General features: G+C 39.1%; 1 protein-coding gene and 1 pseudogene across 1 annotated transcript in view; both read left to right on the forward strand.

The window, feature by feature from the left end:
- EAF2 (ELL associated factor 2) overlaps positions 1–9,689 on the forward strand; it is a gene marked incomplete at its 5' end in the record, with an annotated part of 20,127 nt that extends 10,438 nt beyond the window's left edge. Inside the window, 2 exons of the mRNA XM_004712298.2 lie at positions 785–1,045; positions 9,233–9,689. Of these exons, the coding sequence (XP_004712355.1) occupies positions 785–1,045; positions 9,233–9,279 (308 nt within the window). The remainder of the gene's footprint in view (positions 1–784; positions 1,046–9,232) is intronic.
- A 6,344-nt stretch (positions 9,690–16,033) lies between these two features.
- On the forward strand, positions 16,034–22,166 carry LOC101638940 (annotated as a pseudogene).
- The last annotated feature ends 771 nt before the right edge of the window (positions 22,167–22,937 follow it).

A 22,937-nucleotide genomic window follows, 5' to 3' on the forward strand; every position in this document is an offset into this window, starting at 1 on the left:
TTCCTCCTCCCCTCTCCCCCATGCACCCTTAATAATTTATAAATTATTATTGTATCTTATATTACACTGTCCAGCATCTCCCTTCACCCACCCCTCCTCTTTACGGGAGTAAAAAGTCCCATCTTCCAGATAAATGTATAGATGATAGATATCTACATAAACATATCTATGCTCCAGTCATACAAGAATATTTTCTGCTTCATTTTTGTACTAAGGAAAAATATATGAAACTCCCATGTTCTCAGAAGGAATTACAATACTACACACTTATAAACAAAAGCAAGCAAAGCTCTTTCTAGGAACAAAGAAAAATATATACATACAAATACTGTAAAGCTAAAAATAATAGTTTACGTACACATACATTTGTGTATATGAACTATTATTGGAAACAAAATGTGTATGTTTTTAAATGCTTTAAAAAATACTTGTAAGAATTTAACTAAAAGTTAAACATTGCCTTGTGAGGTTGGATCATAGGCCAATGAAGAGTCCTTAATCTGAAATATATATATAAATTTTGTCACCTATATATTTAAGTATAATGGTATAAACGAATATGCACTTCAAGTTTAGATATTTCCTGTGCCCAGAGCCATTTAATTGTTTGGGTTTTCTAAACCTGCTACTGAAATATAGCTTGATGTTAAAAGAGATTTTTTAAGTAAAATGGTTTAAATTCTGTAAATGTATGGTTGGTCTTATTCCTTATCAAGAACTTCTAAGGGAAAATACACTTAAATATTGTTGGGTGTTTTTTAACCTGTCTTTATTTTATTTTCAGAACTGAAGGCAGAAGCTAGTCTAATGGACCAGATGAGTAGTGGTGACAGTTCATCAGATTCCAAGAGTTCTTCATCCTCAAGTAGTGAGGCTGGTTCTAGTGACTCAGAAAACGAAGAGTTCAGCTCTCCTCCTCCTGATCCAGGGAATCATAACCCAAGATATCAGACCTTGTCAGCCATGCCACAATGCAGGATTCCGGATCTAAATGCCAGTCCTAATAGATTTCATGACAGCAGTGGCCTTATGATTAATACTTTAAGTAAGTATCCAAAAACATGAGTAATTAGAAAATAAGAATTTGCAGTAGAGCCATGTTTATTGTGATCAATTATTTGGATGGAGAAGAAGATTCCTATTTTATACATTTGATACTGTTAACCATTATCTTTTTATTATACTTTTGTTGAGTTCATTTTATTTTGACTCTGTGACATAACATTTTCTTTGTTTTTCTCCTATCTCTGTACATGCTCTTCTTTCTCTCCTTTGCAGGCTTATCATCCTGTACTCAGTCATTAGAGTTGGAGTTCCTCAAGGTTTGGTCATAGGCCCCACTTTCTCTTAATTGTATGCTCTTTCCTCAGACAATCTCCACATTTCTGTAGCGATCAATATTTATGTGTCCCTTAATCACCTAAAACACTTGCCTGAGCAGAGCAGAGGCTAAAGGCCCTCGTGATCGAGAGAAAATGAGAGGTTTGCCTAACTGAAGTACTGTATCCTACATGGTTTCTGTTCCTGAATTGTAACCTGTTACCCAGCTCACTGCTATCAAGTCGATTCTGTCTCCTGGTGACTCTATGGGACAGAGTGGAACTTTTCCAGAGGTGTTCTGAGTCTATAAGCAATTTGTCTCATCTTTTACCTGCAGAATGAACTGAGGTTGGCAGACCAATGCTTAACCCACTGTGCCACTAGGGCATCGTGTAACCTGTTATTTCCCTAATAAGTTCCATAATTGTGTAAGGGGGGGGGGGGGTGGGGGCAGATACTTAAGTGCAGATAACTTGTAAATTAGTATCTCTAATGCAGATCTCTCCTGGGAGCTCTATTCCTGTATATCTAACATATCTCTTACTACAAGGTAGCACTTCACATTCATTTGTTCAAAACCAACTTACTGTCTTTGGATGACAGTATTTCTCCTCAGTGAAAACCAGCATTCATGTAATTATGCAACCCAGAAGCTTGATGGGGTTCATTTTCTCTCCCTATTTACAATGTAGGCAATCCTTCCGTTTTATTGATCTTTTAAATATTTCTGTACTTGATGTACTCTTCTGCATCTCTAGTACTATCACTCTAGTTCAGAGTGATACCATGCCCTCTGAGGGTGCTGGAACGATCCAATGAAGCTGTAAAAGCAGACACTTATACTTCTTCCTGGATTATGGGCTGTAATTTTTTCATTGCCAGGAGAATGCTGAGTAATTTTTTTCTGAGAAGGGGGTAGGAAGCCAAATAAGTTTTCAGAACCTATGCTCTAGTTTAACTTGCTCTAGTTCCTTTATGTATGTATTTTCTTCTTCTAAAGGAAGGAGCATATAATATTGATCCTTATGCTGCTATGAACATAGGTGTGCAGATGGCTCTTATATATTAGGTTTCCAGAGTATACTTGGAGTGTGATTGCTGAATCATAACGTAGTTCTCTTTCTCTTCTTTTGAGGAAACAGTATACTATGTCTCACAGTATTTATTTTATAGTTCCACCAGCAATGAATGAGGCTTCAGTGTTACTGTATCATCACAGATTTTTAAAAATCACTTTACTAGAGGCTCATACAACTCTTCACAATCCGTACATACATCATTTGTGTCCAGTACATTAGCACATATGTTGTCATCATCATTCTCACAACACCTGATTTCTACTTGAGCTCATTTTTCCCCTCCCTCCCCGCTCCCCCCTCCCCCTGAATCCTTGATAGTTTTTAAATTATTATTATTTTATCATATCCTACACCATCTGATGTCTCCCTCACCCACTTCTCCGCTGTCTGTCCCCCAGGAAGGCGGTTATATGTAGACCTTGTCATCTGTTCCCCCTTTCTCCCTCACCCTCCCTCCACCCTACTGATATCGCCACTCTCTCCACTGGTCCTGTAGGTATCATCTGTCCTGGATTCCCTGTATTTCCAGTTCCTATCTGTGCCAGTGTACATCCAGTCCAGTCGGATATATAAGGAAGAATTGGGATCATGATAGTGGGGGTGGGGTGGGGAGAAGCATTTAAGAACTAGAGGAAATTTGCTACACTGCACTCTGATTGGCTCGTCTCCTCACCGCAGCCCTTCTGCAAGGGGATGTCCAATTTCCCCCAGATAGGCCCTGGGTCCCCACTCTGTACTCCCCCTCATTCGTAGTGCTATGATATATTTTGTTTGTTTGTTTGTTTTTGATGCCTGATACCTGATCCCTTCGACGCCTTGTCATCTCACAGGCCGGTGTACTTCTTCCAGGTGGGCTTTGTTGTTTCTCAGTTAGGTGACCCCTTGTTTATCTTCCAGCCTGTGGGACCCCAGATTCTATATATTTTGACAGCTGGGTACCATCAGCTTTCTTCACCGCATTTGGTTATGCGCCCGCTTTGTCTTCAGCGTTCGTGTCGATACTTATCTCTTTTTGTTATTTAGTGCCAGTTTAACTGGGATAAGATGGTATTTCAATATACTTTTGATTTGCATCTCTCTACTTTAATAAGGGCAAGGTTAGCCGTTTGAAACCATTCCTACTCTGGGCGAAAGACAGGGCTTTCTACTCTGGTGAGGAGTTACAGTCTTGGAAACTCATGGGCGCAGTTCTACTCAATCCTGTAGGTTCTACCCTGTCCTGAGTCTACATTGACTTGATGGCAGTGAGTAATGGTTAATAATCATGAGCATCTTCTCATTCATGTGTTTGCTGGTTGACTGTCCTCTCTTGGGAAATTTCTGTTCATATCCTGTAGCCATTTTCTAATTGCCTTGTTTTCTTGCTTTACCTTTCATGAATGGTGTCCTAACTCGTTCACCTTTTATCTAACCAAGCCCATTTTTTATCCCTTTTCTATAGTGCAACTAGATTGATCTTCTCACAAGTTGCATAAAGTTTTTCACCTCTCCTGATTTAAACTTTTCTCTAATTTCTTTTAGGACAGAGGTAAAACACCTTACTTTGCACGATAATCTTGCTTTCTGTTGTACCGATACTTGCCTTCTTTTTACCACTACACATACTTTCGCTTACTCACCTCAGAGTGAGTGAAGCTATTTCTTCAGCCTGAAACATTTCCTTATCTTTATGAGGGTCACTCTTATCCACTCAAATCCCAAATGAAGATTTAGTTTCTTCCTTGACCCTTCAGACAATGTCAAATTCCCCCTGAATAGATTCTCAGAACAGGAGGTATCTCTTCCTTAATTTCAATTGTCATAATTATAATTTTACACTTATTTGTGTGATTTGCTCCCTTCCTGTAGAGTCAAAACTCCATGAGAACATTCATGTTGTTTGTTTTGCTTTTAATTTGGTACTGTTAATACTGATTAACAAAGTTCCCGATCCATGGTAAAAAACAACAACAAAACAAACTCTCTGCTGTCAAACCAGTGCTGAATAATAGTGACCGTGGAGAACAGAGTAGAACTTTCCCTATGAGTTTCTGAGACTATAACTCTACACGAGTAGAAAGCCCCATGTTTGGTAGGTACTCAAAAAATACTTAGTGATAAGGAACGTAAATTGATTCTTCTTTGGTGGAGAATGGAACTTTCCCATTATATTTTTAAAACTAATTTCACCATTCTAACAAATGATGAAACAAGCAGGTAGAAAAGACTGACTAGCTCCACCCTAATAACAAAATTGAAGAAGGAAAGAAACAAGATTGGTGGCAGAGATCTAGAGTGAAAAGTATGAATTAATTTGGCACCAGGAAAGTTATTTTGAAAGTTCCGTGATTTAGGTCTTCAGTGCATTATCCTTGCATTGGCAGGTGAAATATGTTTCCAAAACATCACATTCTTGAAAACCCCATGGAACATAGTTCTGTTCTGCAACATATAGGGTCTTCGTGAACCGAAACGACTCCGTGACAACTAACAACTAGCAAACCAAGGGGTCAGGCAGTGGGTTAATGGAGAAAGCTACACAGGAGAAACAAAGAGAAGTGAAAGAACAGCTCTGGCAAAGAGAAAAAAGGCAGTTCTTGGGAGAAATAAACTCATTTTGCATTCTAGGAAAAAAAACAGAGTACTCCTTAAACTTTTTTGTAGCTTGCACATCTTTTATTTTCAAAATGTCCTTATGCTTCAGAGAGAGAGAAAGAGAGAGACAACAACTTCATATCTAATAATCATAGTTGTCTTTTTCTATTACTGTAATTTGTTAATGAATACTTGCTTATTTAAATTTTTCTAAATTGACTTAATAACTCTACCACTATAGCTTTTATTGATGCTATATTGGAAAAATCATTTTTTTCTCAAGAGCTACAATATCTACCTGCATGTAGACAATTTATCATTTCGCTTTGATGCTTAAAAGAGATGACAAACTATTCTCACAAACGTACATAATCACAATTCACTCGAGAGTCATTACTGTCATTTCTAGAAATTATTTCTCTAAAAATTTTAGTTATCCTTTTAATTAAAATTGACTTGGATTTGGCCAGACTTCTGATTTATTTTTATTAAATTAATAGTTAAATCTGTGTTGAAAAGAACATACCTATTCATGTATTTGATCTACAGGATCTACAGTGGGAAAAGTTTATTATTGCAAATGTTGAATCTCTTCAGTTGAAGAAATAATTTTTATATTTTCAAAGCTGTTTCTTTTTTCAAAAGTGAAATTTTTCTTCCTTCTGTATTTCATTCAGATCAGTGTTTCCCAGTGACATAAAACGGAGCCCTAGTCTTGTAGAGGTTACATGTTAGGCTGCGATCTGCCTGGTTGGCAGTTCAAAATATTAGCAGCTCCTCAGGAGGAAGATTAGGGGGTTTAGGGTAAGCTACTGGTGGGAGGTTGATAAATAGTTTAAACTGTTGAATACAAAATTGATTTTACATCTGAAATGTAAAACCCGCACTTAATTAACAATAAACATATTGGAGGGGAACAAAAGGTTGGTACATACATTGCAAGATATTTAGGATTCCAAGAGCCTTCTCTGTAGCATTGTGTAATCACTGTGACAACCAACCTGTCAGATAAGCTGTGATAACATCTCTTAGGGGCAGTACTATTTTTATACAGAACCCTTGGTTTTCATATGTAAGTACATTTGCCACATAAACATTTTTCCCATGTCATAAATAATATACTTTGAGTGGAAAGAAATTTCCATTGCTAACACCTATTCAAAAATCTTTTTTTTTTCCAAAATTTTTTTCAAACGGACATTTCAGTTCACAGCATGGAGGTGAAGTTCACATAATCCTAGACCATAAGTCTGTGAATACTGAGGACATTTGAGTTTATGTCACTTGAGAAGCTCATATTACAGGTATCATATTAACTTCAACGTTATATAATTGTTGTGTTTAAGTGAAAATTTAAGTCCAAGAAAATTGTTAAGTCATCTTAGGAACCAGATACACCAAAGAAACATTAGCATACATCTTTATTAGATGATATAATTTCTGGATTTCATTAGACTGCAATAACACATATGGCTTTAAAACTACTACTCTTATTTAGGGTATTGGCTATTTCAGCTTTTGTTATCTGTGAAGTGGTAAATATATAGTAGGGAAAGAATACAAGAAATATTTTCCTCTAAACTATTATAATTTACCACCCAGGTGATTTCATTCATCCTGTACCAGAACCCAAACTCTCTGCCCTCAAGTGGATGCCAACTCATACTGACCCTAAAGAACAGAGTACAATTGCCACTGATGGCTTCTGAGACTGTACCTCTTTTGAGTAGAAAGACTCATCTTTCTCCTGAAGAACAGCTGGTGGTTTTGAATTGCTGACTTTGTGGTTAGCAGCCCAACATGTAACCACTATGTCACTAGGGCTCTGATCCAATCCCATCGTTTCACACAAATCCCTGCAATCAATGACTCCCAAATCTTTATCTTCAATTTCAACCTCTACTTTGAGTTCCATACAAAATAGCCAACTGCCTATGCCATATATTTCTACTTTAATATTTATGAGCTTCTCAAGCATAGCATTGAAAATTGAACTTGTGAGTTTTCTCCCACTAACTTATTCCTATAGTGATTCTCATCTCATTCATGTGGTTGTTCAGACCAGAAATATTAGGGTCATTCTTCATTTCTCTCTTTTAAAGTTCACATCCTGTTCTTTTCACACCTCTATAAAAATGTACCTTCAAATCATATTATAAATCTGACCACTTTAACACCCCTTCTCCTTTTATATGAGTCTAATCTAAGGGTTGTCAAACTGACTCACAAGCCATATGGTATGTACCTGTGCCTCTGAAGTAAAATTGAAAAATATTAAAGGATATTATTCAGATAATGGTGAGTTCCTTTGTTTGTAAAAAAAATATATATATGGCTCTCAAATATTTTTTAATTGTTGTGAGGGACAGGATTGGCTTTTCAGTCTCTAAAGTTTTCCAAACCCCCGGTCTAAGCCAATATTATTATTCACCTAAGAGACTTTAGTAGCTTCATAAGTCATATTTCAGCTTCTATATCTCTTCCCCAACATCTAAGGCTATTCATAGATCCCTATAGTGTTCAAGCTAATGACCTTAAATTTTTCTAGTATTTCAAACAAAGTCCAGTTTCGACCACAGGTAGAATCTATTTTGTTCTAGTTACCGTTCCATTTTCTCATTCATTTCACTCCAGCAACAGTGGTCTTCTGGAAAACACAACAAGCATGCTCCTGCCTGGTGGAACATATTCCCCTGATACTTTCATGACATTTTCTCTGCATTAGGATCTCTGTTCAAATGTCACCTCTAAAAGAGACCTCAACTATACCATCTCAAATCAAACTTTCCAACCTCTATCTCCATAGGCATTTGCTTTTTTTTCCCCCAAAGCACTTATACCCACTTGATATTATACAAGTATATTTGTTTACAGTTTGTTTCTCTTCTGGAATGCAGGTTCCATGCCTGTAAGCACATGAATACATTTCAGAAAATTATGTCTATGTTTAACTTGATATATACTATTTGTAGGAAAAACAAAAACAAAATCTGTGGGTGGGAGACAGGGATACACAGGTGTCCTCCTCTGACTTCCATGGGTTATTGCCACAAGGCAGAGTTCATGCCTCCACCTTCCAGCCTTCCAATTCTGGCACCAGCTGTTGTTACCACAGCTCTGTTTCAGTTGAATTTGACAGTTCATTGCAATGGCCACACAAAACTCATAGACAATACTCATGGTTATGGGGTTTATAAGGTAAAGTTACGGGTTACAATTAAAATGAGAAATGCGCAGGTTACAGTTGTTCTGCCAGGGCAGCCTGCCATGCCCACAGGCAGACCTCTCTGACCCCCAGCCTCTTGGTTTGGCCTCTGCCCTGCTCATGAATGTTACAAAGCTTTATGAGGGCTGCCAATAAATAGCCAAAGGACATGTCACTCCACCATTAGCCTCAGCCCAAAGGCACTCAGCTCCAGCTGTGTAGATCAGCAAGCCCAGCTCCTTCAATTAAGTGCCCAGAGGCATCCCACTCCACAACCCAGCCTCCTGCTTCAAAGCAGTCAGCTTTACTTGTTTTGTAGGCTGGAAAGCCCACCAATTTCTTGTGCTCTGGCTCTTGGTTCTGTTGTTGCTGTTTCTCTGTCATTCCCCTGGTGTCAAAGCTGCTCTGGATCAAGGAGGTCCACTCCACAGGAATCTCAGTTCAAAGGATGTACTCCACTCTTCTTTTCTCTCTTGCTGGTATTTAGACCACCACCACCACCGCTCATTTTGTACCCACCAGGATGGTAATCACAACCCTGTTAAAAATCACTCACAGCCAAATCATAAAAGCCAGTTAATGTCTTCCCCCACCTTCTTACTCAGATCCATCAGGGAAAGGAAGGTTGTTTGGTGTGAGTAACAAAGGCTATGGCTAGAAAAACCATACTAAGTAATTCCCTGCATGACACTATTGAATGACAATGACTGTATTTAGGTAAAAATAATTGTTTCACTTGTAAAAACAATATAGTCTAATCAGTCTTCTAAACCACATTTTCTCTAATTCCCTGATGTAGTTAAATCAGTGGCAGAAAAGAAGGGTGATGTTGGCATGTGGGGAAAAAAGACTAAATAGGTGATATTAAAACCAGGCTTAAGTTTGAAGATATAGCCTATATTATTACAAACTTACAATATAAAACAATCTGCTTATCAGTGATAAAGTCCAGGCTGAACATCATCAGTGTAGGGGGAATATTCTACATAATATTTATTTTGTGCAAAAATAAGTATATTATTTATGTTTACTAGTTTTGCTGTTTTTATTTTAGGAAATGATTTGCAGCTGAGTGACTCTGAAAGTGACAGTGATGATTGAAGAAACATTTAGATATAAATATTTTTACAAGGTGTGTGATAATTTATTTTGTATTAAAAATAAAAATACCCCCCAAAATGATTTTATTAAGTAATTAAAAATTAAAAACCTAATATTGTAGAAAATGTCAATGTAAGAATCTATATATGATTCAGAAGTTTAAGTTGTTGTTGCATTTTTAACCTTTTATTGTCTCCCAATTTTAAAATGCCAAGTTACAATATATAATAAATATAATTTTAATTATATTTCTGAGCCCTTTTTGACTAAAGTTCCTGAAATTTTGGTTGAAGATAATTTAAGACTCAATTAAGCTAGAATTTAGGTTTAAAGTGAGGTTAAATAATTGTTTTAAAGAGGAGCTGATACCAAGGACTCAACTAGAGAGAAAATGCTTTGAAAATGATGAAGACAACATATGCACAATGTGATTGATACGATTGATGTATGAATTGTTATAAGAGCTGTAAGTGTCCTCAATAAAATGATTTTTTTTTAAAAAGGAACGTTTAAACTCAAGGACCACTGTGGTGGGGCATGGGGGTACAGGTAAGAAGCTGGATTATATGAAGAAGAATATGGCATCAGGATTGGACGAAGGCTTATTAATAACCTACAATATGCAGATGACACAATTTTGCTTATTGAAAGTGAGGAGGAATTGAAGCGTTTGCTGGTGAAGATCAAGGATTATAGCCTTCACTATGGATTACAACTTAGTGTAAGGAAGACCCACATCCTCACAACTGGACCAATATATAACATCATGATAAATGGGGGGGGGGGGGAGGTTGAAATTGTCAAAGATTTTGTCTTGCTTGGATTCAGAGTCAATGCTCGGATTCACAGTCAATGCTCATGAAAGCAGCAGTCGAAATCAATAGACATGTTGCATTGGGTAAATCTGGCACAAAAGACCTTTTAGAGTATTGAAGAGCAAGGATGTTACTTTGAAGACTAAGGTGCACCTGACCCAATGGTATTTTCCATTGCCTTATAGGCATGTTAAAGTTGGACACTGAATAAGGAATACCAAAAAGATATAAAAAAAAGCAATGTATTTGAAGTATGATGCTAGAGAGAATGCTGAAACTACCCTGGGCTGCTAAAAATATAAACTGGTCTGTGATGGAAAACGTAAGGCTGTAGTCCTCTTTAGAGGCAAGGATGGTAAGCTTTGTTTTACACACTTTGGACTTATTGTCTGCAGAGACCAGTCCTGGGAGAAGGACATTGTGCCTGGTAAAATGGAGTGGGAGCAAAGAAGGGAAGACCCTCAATTAGAAGGATTGGCACAATGACTGCATCAGTAGGTTCAAGCATAGGAACACTTGTGAGGATGGCAAAGGACCGTGTGGTGTTTTATTCTGTTGTGCATGGCATCATTATGGGTTGGAACCCACTCTAGGGCAACCAACAACAATATTCAAATAGTAGCTCTAAAAACCTTTTATCTTTGAGACCCTGGCCTAGTTACCAGGTTTTTGAGCTTCAGTTTCTACATCTATGAATAGGCTAATGATACAGAACTGATGAATCAGACATCATTCCTCTAGTCCCTGAATAATTCCTCCTCCCCACTACCATGACCCAGTTCTACCTTAAAAATCTGGCTAGACTGGTGCAGCTAAGAGTTCCCAACATATGGAATTCAGGAAAGATATACCCCTCAGGAAGAGTAGTGGGAGTAGCGATATGAGGGTAGGGGCCTGGTCAGAGAGAGGGAAGGGTGAGAAAGGGGGAGCCCATCACAAGATACAGAAATGTGTGCGAAGGGAGTCAATGGACAGTGTAAGATATGAAATAATAATAACAATATATAATTGATCAAGGATTCATGAGGGTTAGAGGGAGTGGGGAAAAAGAGGACCTTATACCAAAGACTCAAGTAGAAACTGTTTTGGAAATGATGATGGCAACATATGTACAAATATGCTTGATACAATTGATGTATGGAATGTTATAAAAGCTGTAAGAGCCCCCAATAAAATGACTTAAAAAAATAAGGCTTGTCTATCTAGATACAATAAGGTGGGATAAAACTCCCAACACATGGAATCCAGGAACAGGAATGGGAATAGAGATCCCAAAAGGGTAAGGGGAAGAGGGGGAGAGGATGGGAGGGAGGGGGCACTGATCACAATGAATGGCATATAACCACACAACCCCATCCAGTGGGGAGAACAACAGAAATCAGAGGGGAAGTGAGACAGCAGTCGGTGTGAGATTTGAAAATAATTAACAATCTACAATCTATCAAGAGGTCATGAGGGTTGGGGCGGTGGTGGGGGTGGAGAAGGCAAGGGTAAAAAGAGGAGCTGATCCAAGGGCTCAATGGAAAGTAAATGTCTAGAAAAGAACCATGGAATGTATGTATGAATATGTCAGATACAATTAATTTTTAGTTTGTAACAAGAGTTGTAAGAGCCCCCAATAAAATGATTTTTTTTTTTAAATAAGCGGGATAAATAATCCAGAGGTGAAAACAATGGGACTGATGGTTCCCGGGTGGTGGGGACATGGGTGAGGGAGAGGCAGGGGAAAGGAAGTGGGTGTTAACAACCCCAGGGACAGGGGAACAAGAAGTGGTCTAAAATCGATGTCAAGGGACGCAGGATGCCTGGTAGGGCTTTATCAAGGTCAGTGTAACCGAAAGGAATTACTGAAACCCAAATGAATGCTGAACATGATAGTGGGACAAGAGGAAAGTAAAAGGAAATAGAAGAAAGTACTAGGAGGCAAAGGACATTTATAGAGATCTAAATACACCCATGTAGATATGTAAATATATATGATGGGGAAATAGATCTTTGTACATATATTTATAGGTTAAGTATTAAGGTAGCAGACAGGCCTTGGGCCTCTACTCAAGTACTCCCTCAATGCAAGAACACTTTTTTCTAATAACCTGGCATTCCATGAGGCTCACTTCCCAACACGATCACTGAAGACAAAGTGGGTGCATAAGCAAATGTGAAGAAAGCTGATAGTTCCCAGCTATCAAAAGATAAAGCTTCTGGGGTCTTGAAGATAAACAAGCAGCTATCTAGCTAAGAAGCAACAAAGTCCACATGGAAGAAGCACACCAGCCTGTGTGATCATGAGGTGTCCATGGGATCAGGTATTGTGGAGGAAGGGGCCAGCCCCCCCCCCACTAATCACAGGTTCAATATGTGCAATTTTATGATATATATATATATTAATAAAGCCATCAAGAGCATGAGAGATAAAAGAGATTGAAATCATGGAGTCAGACACATTTCATAGTAGCATGCTCACCTCAGCCCCCCTTGGTGGTCCACGTGGAGAGGGGGAGGGGAAGGAAGACAAGGGGAAAGGGAACAGGATAGCTAGGACAGGAGAGGATGGGAAGCCAGCCAGAGACCAAGGGAGGGGAGCCTGAGAGAGAGCTCTTTATTGCTAACCAAGGCCTATATATCTTTGGGGGTAGTACAAGCCTACTAATTACAGGTAAAGTCATACATCACAGGAAGAGGTTGCACTATAGGTTATACAGCAATGCGAGGTGGACAATCTAGGGATATACACGCAATAGGAAGAGGAGGGATTAGGGGACACATGTGACAAGATAGGCGGATCCTAGATTCAGGATGGCAGCCTAACTTTGGATGTCACTGAGCCAGTTTGACCTGTTCTTTAGATCTCCATAGAAACCATTATCAGTAGGATGTAAACCCCACCTACAGGAACCAAGCTAATGGTCCCAAGCTGTTAGGGAAAAGTAGCCCATTGCCCTTAATAGCAGGGAGTGGGGCCTACCTGTAGTCTGGCAACTGACTGCCTTCTTGTAGTAGGGTAACTGACTGCCTTCAAGGAGGTTACTTGACAATCATTTATCATTAGCTGAAATCAGTGTCCTAAGTCTAACATATATTTGGGGGAGACAACCTGGGAGGAATCTTTCTGTTTCCCACAAGGTATCAGACATCAAAGACTCGGAACAAAAAATCATATCAATAGGAATGAGGGGGAGTCCAGAGTGGAGACCCAAAGCCCATCTGTAGACAAGTGGACATCCCCTTACATAAGGGTCACAAGGAAGAGAAGAGCCAGCCAGGGTGAAGTATAGCACCGATAAAATATACATCTTTCTTCTAGTTCTTTAATGCTTCCTCCCCCACACTATCATGACCTCAATTCTACCTTCCAAATCCGGCTAGAACAGAACATGTACACTGGAACAGGTAAGAGCTGGAAACACAGGGAATCCAGGACCAATAAACCCCTCAGGACTAATATTGAGAGTAGCCATTCCAGAAGGGTAACGGGAAGGTGGGGGAAGAAAGGGGGAACGGAGCACAATGATCTACATATAACTCACTCCCAGGGTGATGGACAACAGAAAAGTGGGTGAAGGGAGACATCAGTCAGTGTAGGACATGAAAAAATAATAACAAATTATAAATTATCAAGGGTTCATGAGGGACGGAGGGTAGGGAGGGAGGAAAAAAGGAGCTGATACCAAGGGCCCAAGTAGAGAGTGTTTTGAAAATGATAATAACAAATATACAAATGTGCTTGACACAATGGATAGATGTATGGATTGTGATAAAAGCTGTATGAGCCCCAATAAAATGATTTAAAAGTAAATAAGGCTAACGAAATTCTCTCTCTAGAGCTCTTGAGAGTCTGAAGTTCTTGTGGATATGCAGCAAAACCTGACTTAGTCATAACTCTCATTGCAGTTCTTAATGTTTTTCTAAGAGTTAAAGCTAGGAGACACAGATTGGGGCAGAAGGAGGTGAAGAATGAGGACCATGTCAAAAGACATTTCAAAGTGAGGGCAGAGGGGGTGTCTGTGGTCTGTTCTGTGAAATGGATATTTCCTGGGAGAATGTACTCAAATACAGACTACGTCACCCTGCTGTTAAAAAAATGTTTTAATGAAACAGCAATCTGTTTTTTACTATTTTCCATTGATTACTTATTTTTTCTAGAGAACAAGAGCTAAGGGTTAATTGATATATCATTAATACACATTTACATTATTTTTTATGTGGGAGAAATGATGGATGTTATATTGTAGTCATACTTTTTTAATAACAAAGCCACTGGTCTGCAATTTCTTTTCTTCAACTTTTTCTCTTTCTTACCTTGAAATTTCTAATTTTATTTATTTATTTTTGAAAACCCCTGAGTTTGAGTTTTAATCTTTCCCTCTTACTCTTTTTCTTTTTCTCCTTCTTTCTGGCCTGCCTTAGCTATTCTACTTGAATCTTCATCTTATTTCTGTTTACTTATAGGTACTTAGCTCATCACTGCAACTCTGTGCCATTTTTTCCTTAACTAAAACAGCTCATGAAGAGCAGGTTTACTCATTAAAAACAGGTGGAACCCACCAAATTGTAGCGCTTAGTCACTCATCCTATCTGGAACTGAATTCAAATTATATTATTTGCAATCCAAACAAACTTTCCCTTTGTTATTTTTTAAATAAATAGATTCTTAAAGACTTTCTGTTTTCTTTTTTTAATCATTTTACTGGGGGCTCATACAATTCTTATCACAATCCATACATCCATCCATTTTGTCAAGCACATTTGTACATTTGTTGCCCTCATCACTCTCAAAACATTTGCTTTCTTGTTGAGCCCTTAATATCAGCTCCTCATTTTCCCCCCTCACTTCCTGTTTCCCCCTTCCCCGTGAACCCTTCATAATTCATAAATTATTATTATTTTGTCATATCTTACACTGTCTGACATTCACCCACTTTTGTGTTGTCCATCCCCCAGGGAGGAGGGTATATGTAGATCCTTGTAATCGGTTCCCCCTTTCTACCCAATCTTCCCTCCACCCTCCGGGTATCACCACTCTTCCCACGGCTTGAAGGGGTCATATGTCCTGGATTCCCTGTGTTTCCAGTTCCTATCTGTACCACTGTACCTCCTCTGATGTAGCCAGATTTGTAAGGTAGAATTGGAATTATGATTGTGGGGGGAGGAAGCATTTAAGAACTAGAGGAAAGTTGTATGTTTCATTATTGCTACACTGCACCCTGACTGGCTCATCTCCTCCCTGAGACTCTTCTGTAAAGGGATGTCCAGTTGCCTACAGATGGGCTTTGGGTCTCCACTCTGCATTCCCCCTTATTCACAATGATATGATTTTTTGTTCTTTGATGTCTGATACCTGATCCCTTTGACACCTCGTGATCACACAGGCTGGTGTGCTTCTTCCATGTGGGCTTTGTTGCTTCTCAGCTAGATGGCCACTTGTTTACCTTCAAGCCTTTAAGACCCCAGATGCTATCTCTTTTGATGGCCGGGCACCATCAGCTTTCTTCACCACATTTGCTTATGCACTCACTTGTCTTCAGTGATCATATCGGGAAGGTGGGCACCCACTGATATGATTTTTTGTTCTTTGATGTAAAGACTCTTTCTTAATGCAGAAAATACTTCTATATCAGTCTTCAAAATTTGTCTTCTGTATAAATAGATCAGTAAGAAAAGTAGTTACCGCTTGTGTGCCAGTTTACCATACTGGGGTGGCTTGGGTGTTGCTGTGATTCTGGAAGCTATGGCACTTGTATTTCAAACATCAGTAGAGTCACCCAAAGTAAACAGGTTTCCGCAGAGCTTTCAGACTAAGAACACACAATGACGAAGAGTCTGACTCCATATCTCAGAGGAAGATGCTGCTGATAACCTTGTGCATAGCTTTGGCTCATTCTCAAATACTGAAAGCCAAAACAGAGATAAGAACAATTTCAGAGAGACTGCTAGCCTATATGTCCCTCAGGTCCGAGGACACTCGAGATGTGACTGAAAAGGAGCTAGTTTCTTGGAGGAAATTTGAGGTGATGTGAGTCAGTGAAAGCCTGTGGGAGTGGAGCCCTTAGATTTTCATTTGCTGATGGGGCTTGACTCAAGGCAAAGAGAAACAGCTGCGAAAGTCTAATGATTGGAACTTGGAATGTTAAGTATGAATTGAGGAAAATTGGAAGTGGTCAAAAATTAAATGGAACGCATGAAAATTAATATCATAGCATTAGTGAGCTGAAATGGACTGGTATTGGCCAATTTTAATCAGAAAATCATGATTGACTATGAACACAAGAGGCATGGTTTGGCATTCATTGTCAGAAAGGATCTTGCTCAATCCATCCTGAAGTCCAAATACTATCTGTGATCTGGTTATATCTATCTGTCGTCAAGGAAATCCAATTACAGTAATACAACTATAACTCAACTTTATGCACCAACCACAAAAACTAGTGAAGAAATTAAAGAATTCTACCAATGACTAAAAACCAGACCAGTGGCCGACTGGAGAACAGACTATTAATTGCTCATATGTAAGTTCAGATTAAAGCTTAAGAAAATTAAAGCAAGTACACAGGAGCTAAAATACAACCTTGAGTCTATCCACCTGAATTTTGAGAACATCTCATGAACAGATTTGATGCTTTGAACACTACTGACAGCAGACCTGATGAGCTGTGGGAGGACATCAAGAATATCACTCATGAAGAAAGTAAAAGGTCATTCAAAAGATTAAGGAAAGAAAAAATATCAAAGTGGATGTCAGAAGAGACTCTGAAACGTGCTCTTAATCCTAGAATAGCCAAAGCAAATGGAAGAAAGGATGAAAACAAGGAGCTGAGTAGAAAATTTCAAAGGGCAGCTCAAGAAAACAAAGCCAAATATAACAAAATTTGCAAAGACCTAGAATTAGAAAAACAAAAGGGAAGAGCATGATCAGCATATCTGAAACTGAAATAATTCAAGAAAAATTCAACCCTCAATTTGAAAATTTGAAAGATTTTATAGGCAAAATATTAAATGATATGGGGTGCATCAAAAGAAAATGGAAAGGTATTCCATTCCATTCCAGTCAGTGTACCAGAAAGAATAGTTGATAGTCCATCATTTCAGTAGGTAGCATAAGGTGAAGAAACACTGGAAGCACTCACTCGTCTATGCCAGGATATTTGGAAGACAGCTCCTTGGCCAACTGATTGGAAGAGATCCATATTTGTGTCCATTCCATAGAAAGGTGACCCCATAGAATGCTCAATCTACTGAACGATATTTTTTATATAGCACACAAGTAAAATTTTGCTTAAGATCATCAACAACAGTTAACAGCAGAACATTGACAGAGAACTGCCAGAAGTTCAGGCTGGATTCAGAAGAGGACATGGAACAAAGGATATCGTAGCTGATGTCAGATGGATCTTGGCTGAAAGCAGGGAACACCAGAAAAATGTCTACTTGTGTTTCATTGGCTATGTAAAGGCATTTGACTGTGTAGACCGTAATAAATTATGGATAATCTTGAGAAGAATGGGAATTTTGAAACAGTTCATTGTACATATGAGGAATTTGTACATGGATCAAGAGGCAGTTGTGCAAACAGAATGGTGCATGGTTTAAAATCAGGAAAGGTGTGCATCAGGGCTCTAGTCTTTCACCATACTTGTTCAATGTATATACTGAGTAAATTCATCAGAGAAGCTGGATTATATGAACAAGAGTATAACATCAGAATTGGAGGAAGGCTTATTAACCTGTGATATGCAGGTGACACAACCTTGCTTGCTGAAAATGAGGAGAAACTGATGCACTTGCTAATGAAGATCAATAATTGTAGCCTTCAGGGGAGCATCATGATGATGCCCGTGTGGCACTAGTTAGTATAGGACAACTGACTAGAGCTTTCTGAGACTACTCAATTTAAGGAAGCATGCATTGATTGATAGGGGACTGCTCTGCTCCCTGAAAGGGAGCAGAATCCGAGTGCTGACCAGGATGAGCAATGCGTGCACACAGGAGCCTCCTGCAAGCAGAAGGTTTTGTTGAAAACTACAGCTGGAGATTTTGACATGAAGTTGTGGTCAAAAGAAGCAGACAAACAAGGTCTTGCTACATCAATGCCCTATATGTGGTTTTAATGTACGTGTTATTCCAGCAATCTTGTGGCAGACATTCTGTTTTATTTTGTTTATGCTTGTTCATATTAGGGTGTGTTTCAGAGATGTGTTCCCAGTAGAGTCATCCTCTTAAACTTGTGTTATTTTTTGTTTGTCGGTAAATGAAACCCAAGAACTTTGACCCTAAAGGGAAAGCAAATAGAATAAGGGTTTGGGAGCTAAATGATCATGAAAGCAATTATACAATTCTGTTTGATGTGATTGAACTATGGAATGATATAACATGTGTTAACTCCCAAGTTACAGCAAACTAAAATGGGAAAAAAGCATAGATCCAGGAATGGTTTGGGGCTCCCACTAAATCCTAGCTCCAACTTAAGAACGATTAGTTCTTACATCATGGCCCTGCTCAATACTCGCCTTCTGGTAGGCAACACAGAAGATATGGGTGCAATAGCAAAATGTGGCTAAGAATCTAGATGGTTCCTGGCTATCAGATAAAATAGCATGTAGGGTCTTAAAGGCTTGTCTCCAAACAAGCAGCCATCTAAGAGAGATGTCAACTAATTCCATATTGGAGAGGCACACCATCATCAGTCACCGAAGGATTGGAATCCATGTAATTCAAAGTCGAATTAGTGATCAGTATAGGAGCCGAAATTATTAGAAACTGATATGCAAAAGGCTATGGATGACAGTGGGAGCCCAAGATTCATTTATGGAACTACATTGGAAATACCGTACATACTTGTATATAAGCCAAGTTTTTCAGCACATTTAAAAAAATAGTTTTATTAGGGGCTCATACAACTCTTATCACAATCCATATATACATCAATTGTGTCAAGCACATTTGTACATATATTGCCATCATTATTCTCAAAACATTTGCTTTCTACTTGAGCCCTTGGTACCAGCTCCTCATTTTTCCCCTCCCTCCACATTCCCCCTTCCCCATGAGCCCTTGATAATTTATAAATTATTATTATTTTGTCATATCTTATGCCATCCGACATCTCCCCTCACCTACTTCTCCACTATCTGTCCCCCAGGGAGGAGGTTATATGTAGACCTTATAATCTGTTCCCCCTTTCTCCCTCACCTTCCCTCCACCCTCCAGGCATTGCCACTCTCACCACTGGTCCTGAGGGGTTCATCTGTCCTGGATTCCCTGTGTTTCCAGTTCCTATCTGTGCCAGTGTACAGCCTCCGGTCAAGCCAGATTTGTAAGGTAGAATTGCTAGTCGTGGGTAGAATTGCTAGTCGTGGGGAGGAAGCATTCAAGAACTAGAGGAAAATTGTATATTTCATCATTGCTACACTGCACCCTGACTGGCTCGTCTCCTCCCCGCAGTCCTTCTGCAAGGGGGTGTCCAATTCCCCACAGGTGGGCCCTGAGTCCCCACTCCACACTCCCCCTCATTCATAATGCTATAATTTTTATTTTTTTTTTGTCTTTGATGCCTGATACCTGATCCCTTCGATGCCTTATGATCTCACAGGCTGGTGTGCTTCTTCCATGTGGGCTTTGTTGTTTCTCAGTTAGATCGCCCCTTGTTTATCTTCCAGCCTATAGGACCCCATCAGCTTTCTTCACTGCATTTGCTTATGCACCCGCTTTGTCCTCAATGATCAAGTCGGTACAGGTTGCTGTGCTTCTTCCATGTGGGTTTTGTTGTTTCTCAGTAGATGGCTGCTTGTTTATCTTCAGGCCTTTAAGACTTCAGATGCTTTTTGTAGCCGGGCACCATCAGCTTTCTTCACCACATTTGCTTATGCATCTATTGTCTTCGGTGATCGTGCCAGGAAGGTGAGTGTCTCAGACTGCCGAATTGTTAGAACAAAGTATTCTTGTGTTGAGGGAGTACTTGAGCAGGGGCCCACTGTCTTAATACTAAACCTATAAATATATGTACATAGATCTAATTCCTCCTCATTGTATATAAATATATTTACATCTGTATATGCCTATATTTAAATCTCTATGACTACCCTTTTCCTCCTAGTTCTTTCCTCTATTTCTTTGTACTTTTCTCTTGTCCCACTATCATGTTCAGCCTTCATTTGGGTTTTAGGAATTCCTCTTGGTTACATTGCCCTTGATCCAGCAATGCCAGACTTCTTACACCCTCCTTGCCACTGAGTTTGGATCACTTGTTGTTCCCTTGTCCCTGGGTTTGTTAACACCCACTGCCTTTCCCCCACCTCCCCTACTCCCATGTCCCCCTGGAACTGTCATCCCCTTGTTCTCTCTTCTGGCTTGTTTATACCGCCTATCCCTTCCAGGTACACATGCTAAGTACCATCACAAGACTGAGTACAATGAAGCAACAACAGAAAGTAAAACAATAGCTACAACAACAACACACAAAAAAAACATATAAATAGTTCACGGTCTATTTGTTGTCCTTCATGAGTGCTTTCCAGTCGAGTCTGATGGGGTGCCATGCCCTGGCATCACATCTATCCCTGGGGACTTCATTGCTCTGCTCCTCCCACTGCTCTGCTGCATGCCCCTAGAGGCTGGCTTTGGCATAGTGAGCTCAGGATGGACACAATTCCCGCCATGTGTCTCTAGTGTTGTCCCCAATAGCAGCACATTTTTTAATGAAGTTTTTGTGGTAAAATTAGGTGCCTCAGCTGATATTCAGGTTGGTTTATACTCAAGTACAAGGTAAGCCTCCAGAGAACTCCCCCTATCTAAAATTGAGGGCTGGGGAAAAAGTGGTCACTAAACAGAGTGCTTGGGAGAAAGGAGTAGAGAAAATCAAAGGCATAAATCTGACCTGCACAGTTAAAACTTTGTAAGTAGATCCCGCCCTATGATGCAAGCTGAACCTGATCGGGTTTTCAGATTTTTCTGTATTTTTGGTTTGTATTGTTTTGTTTGGTTTTTGTTCATTCATAGTAGAGTGTATCTCAGAGTTGCTATATAAATGGAGACCATCAGCCTCTTGAAGTTGTGCTATATGCTTTTCAATTTTTCATTATAGAAACCCAGGATTGATGAACCTGTAAGGACAGCAAGTAGAATAAGGGGTCTGAGGGTGGTGGGGTAAAAAGGAGATGATGTCAAGGAGTCCATGTAGGAAAATGAATGGTTGGAAACCGATTGTGGTCACAATTGTACAATTCTATTTGACATGATTGAAATATGGAATTATATGTATTAAATCCCAACTTAAAAGTATATATCCAAGGGGGGGGAAAGCACCTAAGGCTTGTGGGAATTTTATTCAGCTTTGCTTGGGAGTTTATTGTGCTTTACATTGGGTCAAGCAGATGAACTTATTCATAAGCACATCATCTTTGGAAAGGTAACAGAGGACACAGTATATAGCATGTTGCAATTGACAGAAGTAGACATTGATGACAATAGGCCAGGTGAGGTTGTATGACATCATTTCAAAGGAAATTAAAAAGCTGAAGAAAGAGAAATCAGGAGAAGAAGTAAAGAAATTAAGACCCAAAGGGATAAACATTTTATTTTACTTTCATTTAGAGAGGAAGAAGTAAATTGAGTTAGAGCATGAAGAGGAAAAGCAAAAGTAATCATAACCTGCTTAAGGACCTCAGTTCTGTCCCAGGTGTTGGAAGAGGAAAGGTTGCAACAGGAGATTTAGATGAAGATGGAGATGATGCAAAGACTGAGTATGATGGCTATGCAGATCGTGATGAAAAGAACCTGATGAATTGCAAAAAAAAAAAAAAGTGCAAATGTTAAACCAGCTGGTAAAGGAGAAGTGGAGAAGAAATAAGCGAGTCTCAGTGATGAGCTCCGCAAAGAAGCAAAGCAAATGAAGAGGGAACTCTTAGCAGCAAAACAAAACAAAGGTAGAAAATGCAGTGAAACAAGCAGAAAACAAGAAGAGGAAGAAGCTGCTCCAGATGGTGTTGTTGCAGAATGCAGAAGAGAAAGCAAAAATATGAAGCTTTAAGGAAACAACCGACAAAAAAGGGGAACTTCCTGGGAAGAACAGACTCTTGAACTACTGAGCCAGTGTAAGGCTAAGCTCACTCAAGCAATTGCTGCAACTCCTGAAAATTAGATTTCTGAAAAACAAGTAGAAGATGATGAAGGATGGATGTCTCATGTAGTTCAATTTGAGGACGAAAACAGAAAGGTGAAAGATACAAGCATTCAAGACACAGACACACTTGAGATCTATGACCCCAGTGAATAAAAGATGAGAGGAAAGCAAAAAGCTTCTGAGAGGGAAAAAAGAAGATAAAATGGGAGTAATGATCTTTAGAACAAGCTGGAAAATGTGCTTGCAATGAATGGCCTTAGAGCAGCCATTGTTCCCGACAGCATCACTTTAGGGTGTGAAAAGAATTATTTTTGAACCTGTTGTCTGATTGCGGGGGTGGGGCATGGGGGAAATGAAACAGGACAATTATCTTCCTTTTGTAATTGCACCATTACATAAGTAAATGTCTTTGGTTATTGGTTTGTACACTTTTTTGCCCTAATTGACCTTTTCTATTGATAAATCTGAAATAAAATCACTTTGCTTCCAAAGTATATTCTAATCATTTCGAGGCTTTGCAAGCCTTTTTACCATAAAATATGTGAAGACTTCCTTTTCAACTTTTAAAAAAAATTTATTTAAATCATTTTATTGGGGCTCGTACAACTCTTATCACAATCCATATATACATCTGTTGTGTCAAGCACATTTGTACATTTGTTGCCCTCATCATTCTCAAAACATTTGATTTCTGCTTGAGCCCTTGGTATCAGCTCCTCATTTTTCCC

This window comes from Echinops telfairi, unplaced genomic scaffold, assembly GCF_000313985.2.
Source record: "Echinops telfairi isolate 266 unplaced genomic scaffold, ASM31398v2 ScPeMD7_17;HRSCAF=63, whole genome shotgun sequence".
NCBI classification, from domain to species: Eukaryota; Metazoa; Chordata; class Mammalia; order Afrosoricida; family Tenrecidae; genus Echinops; species Echinops telfairi.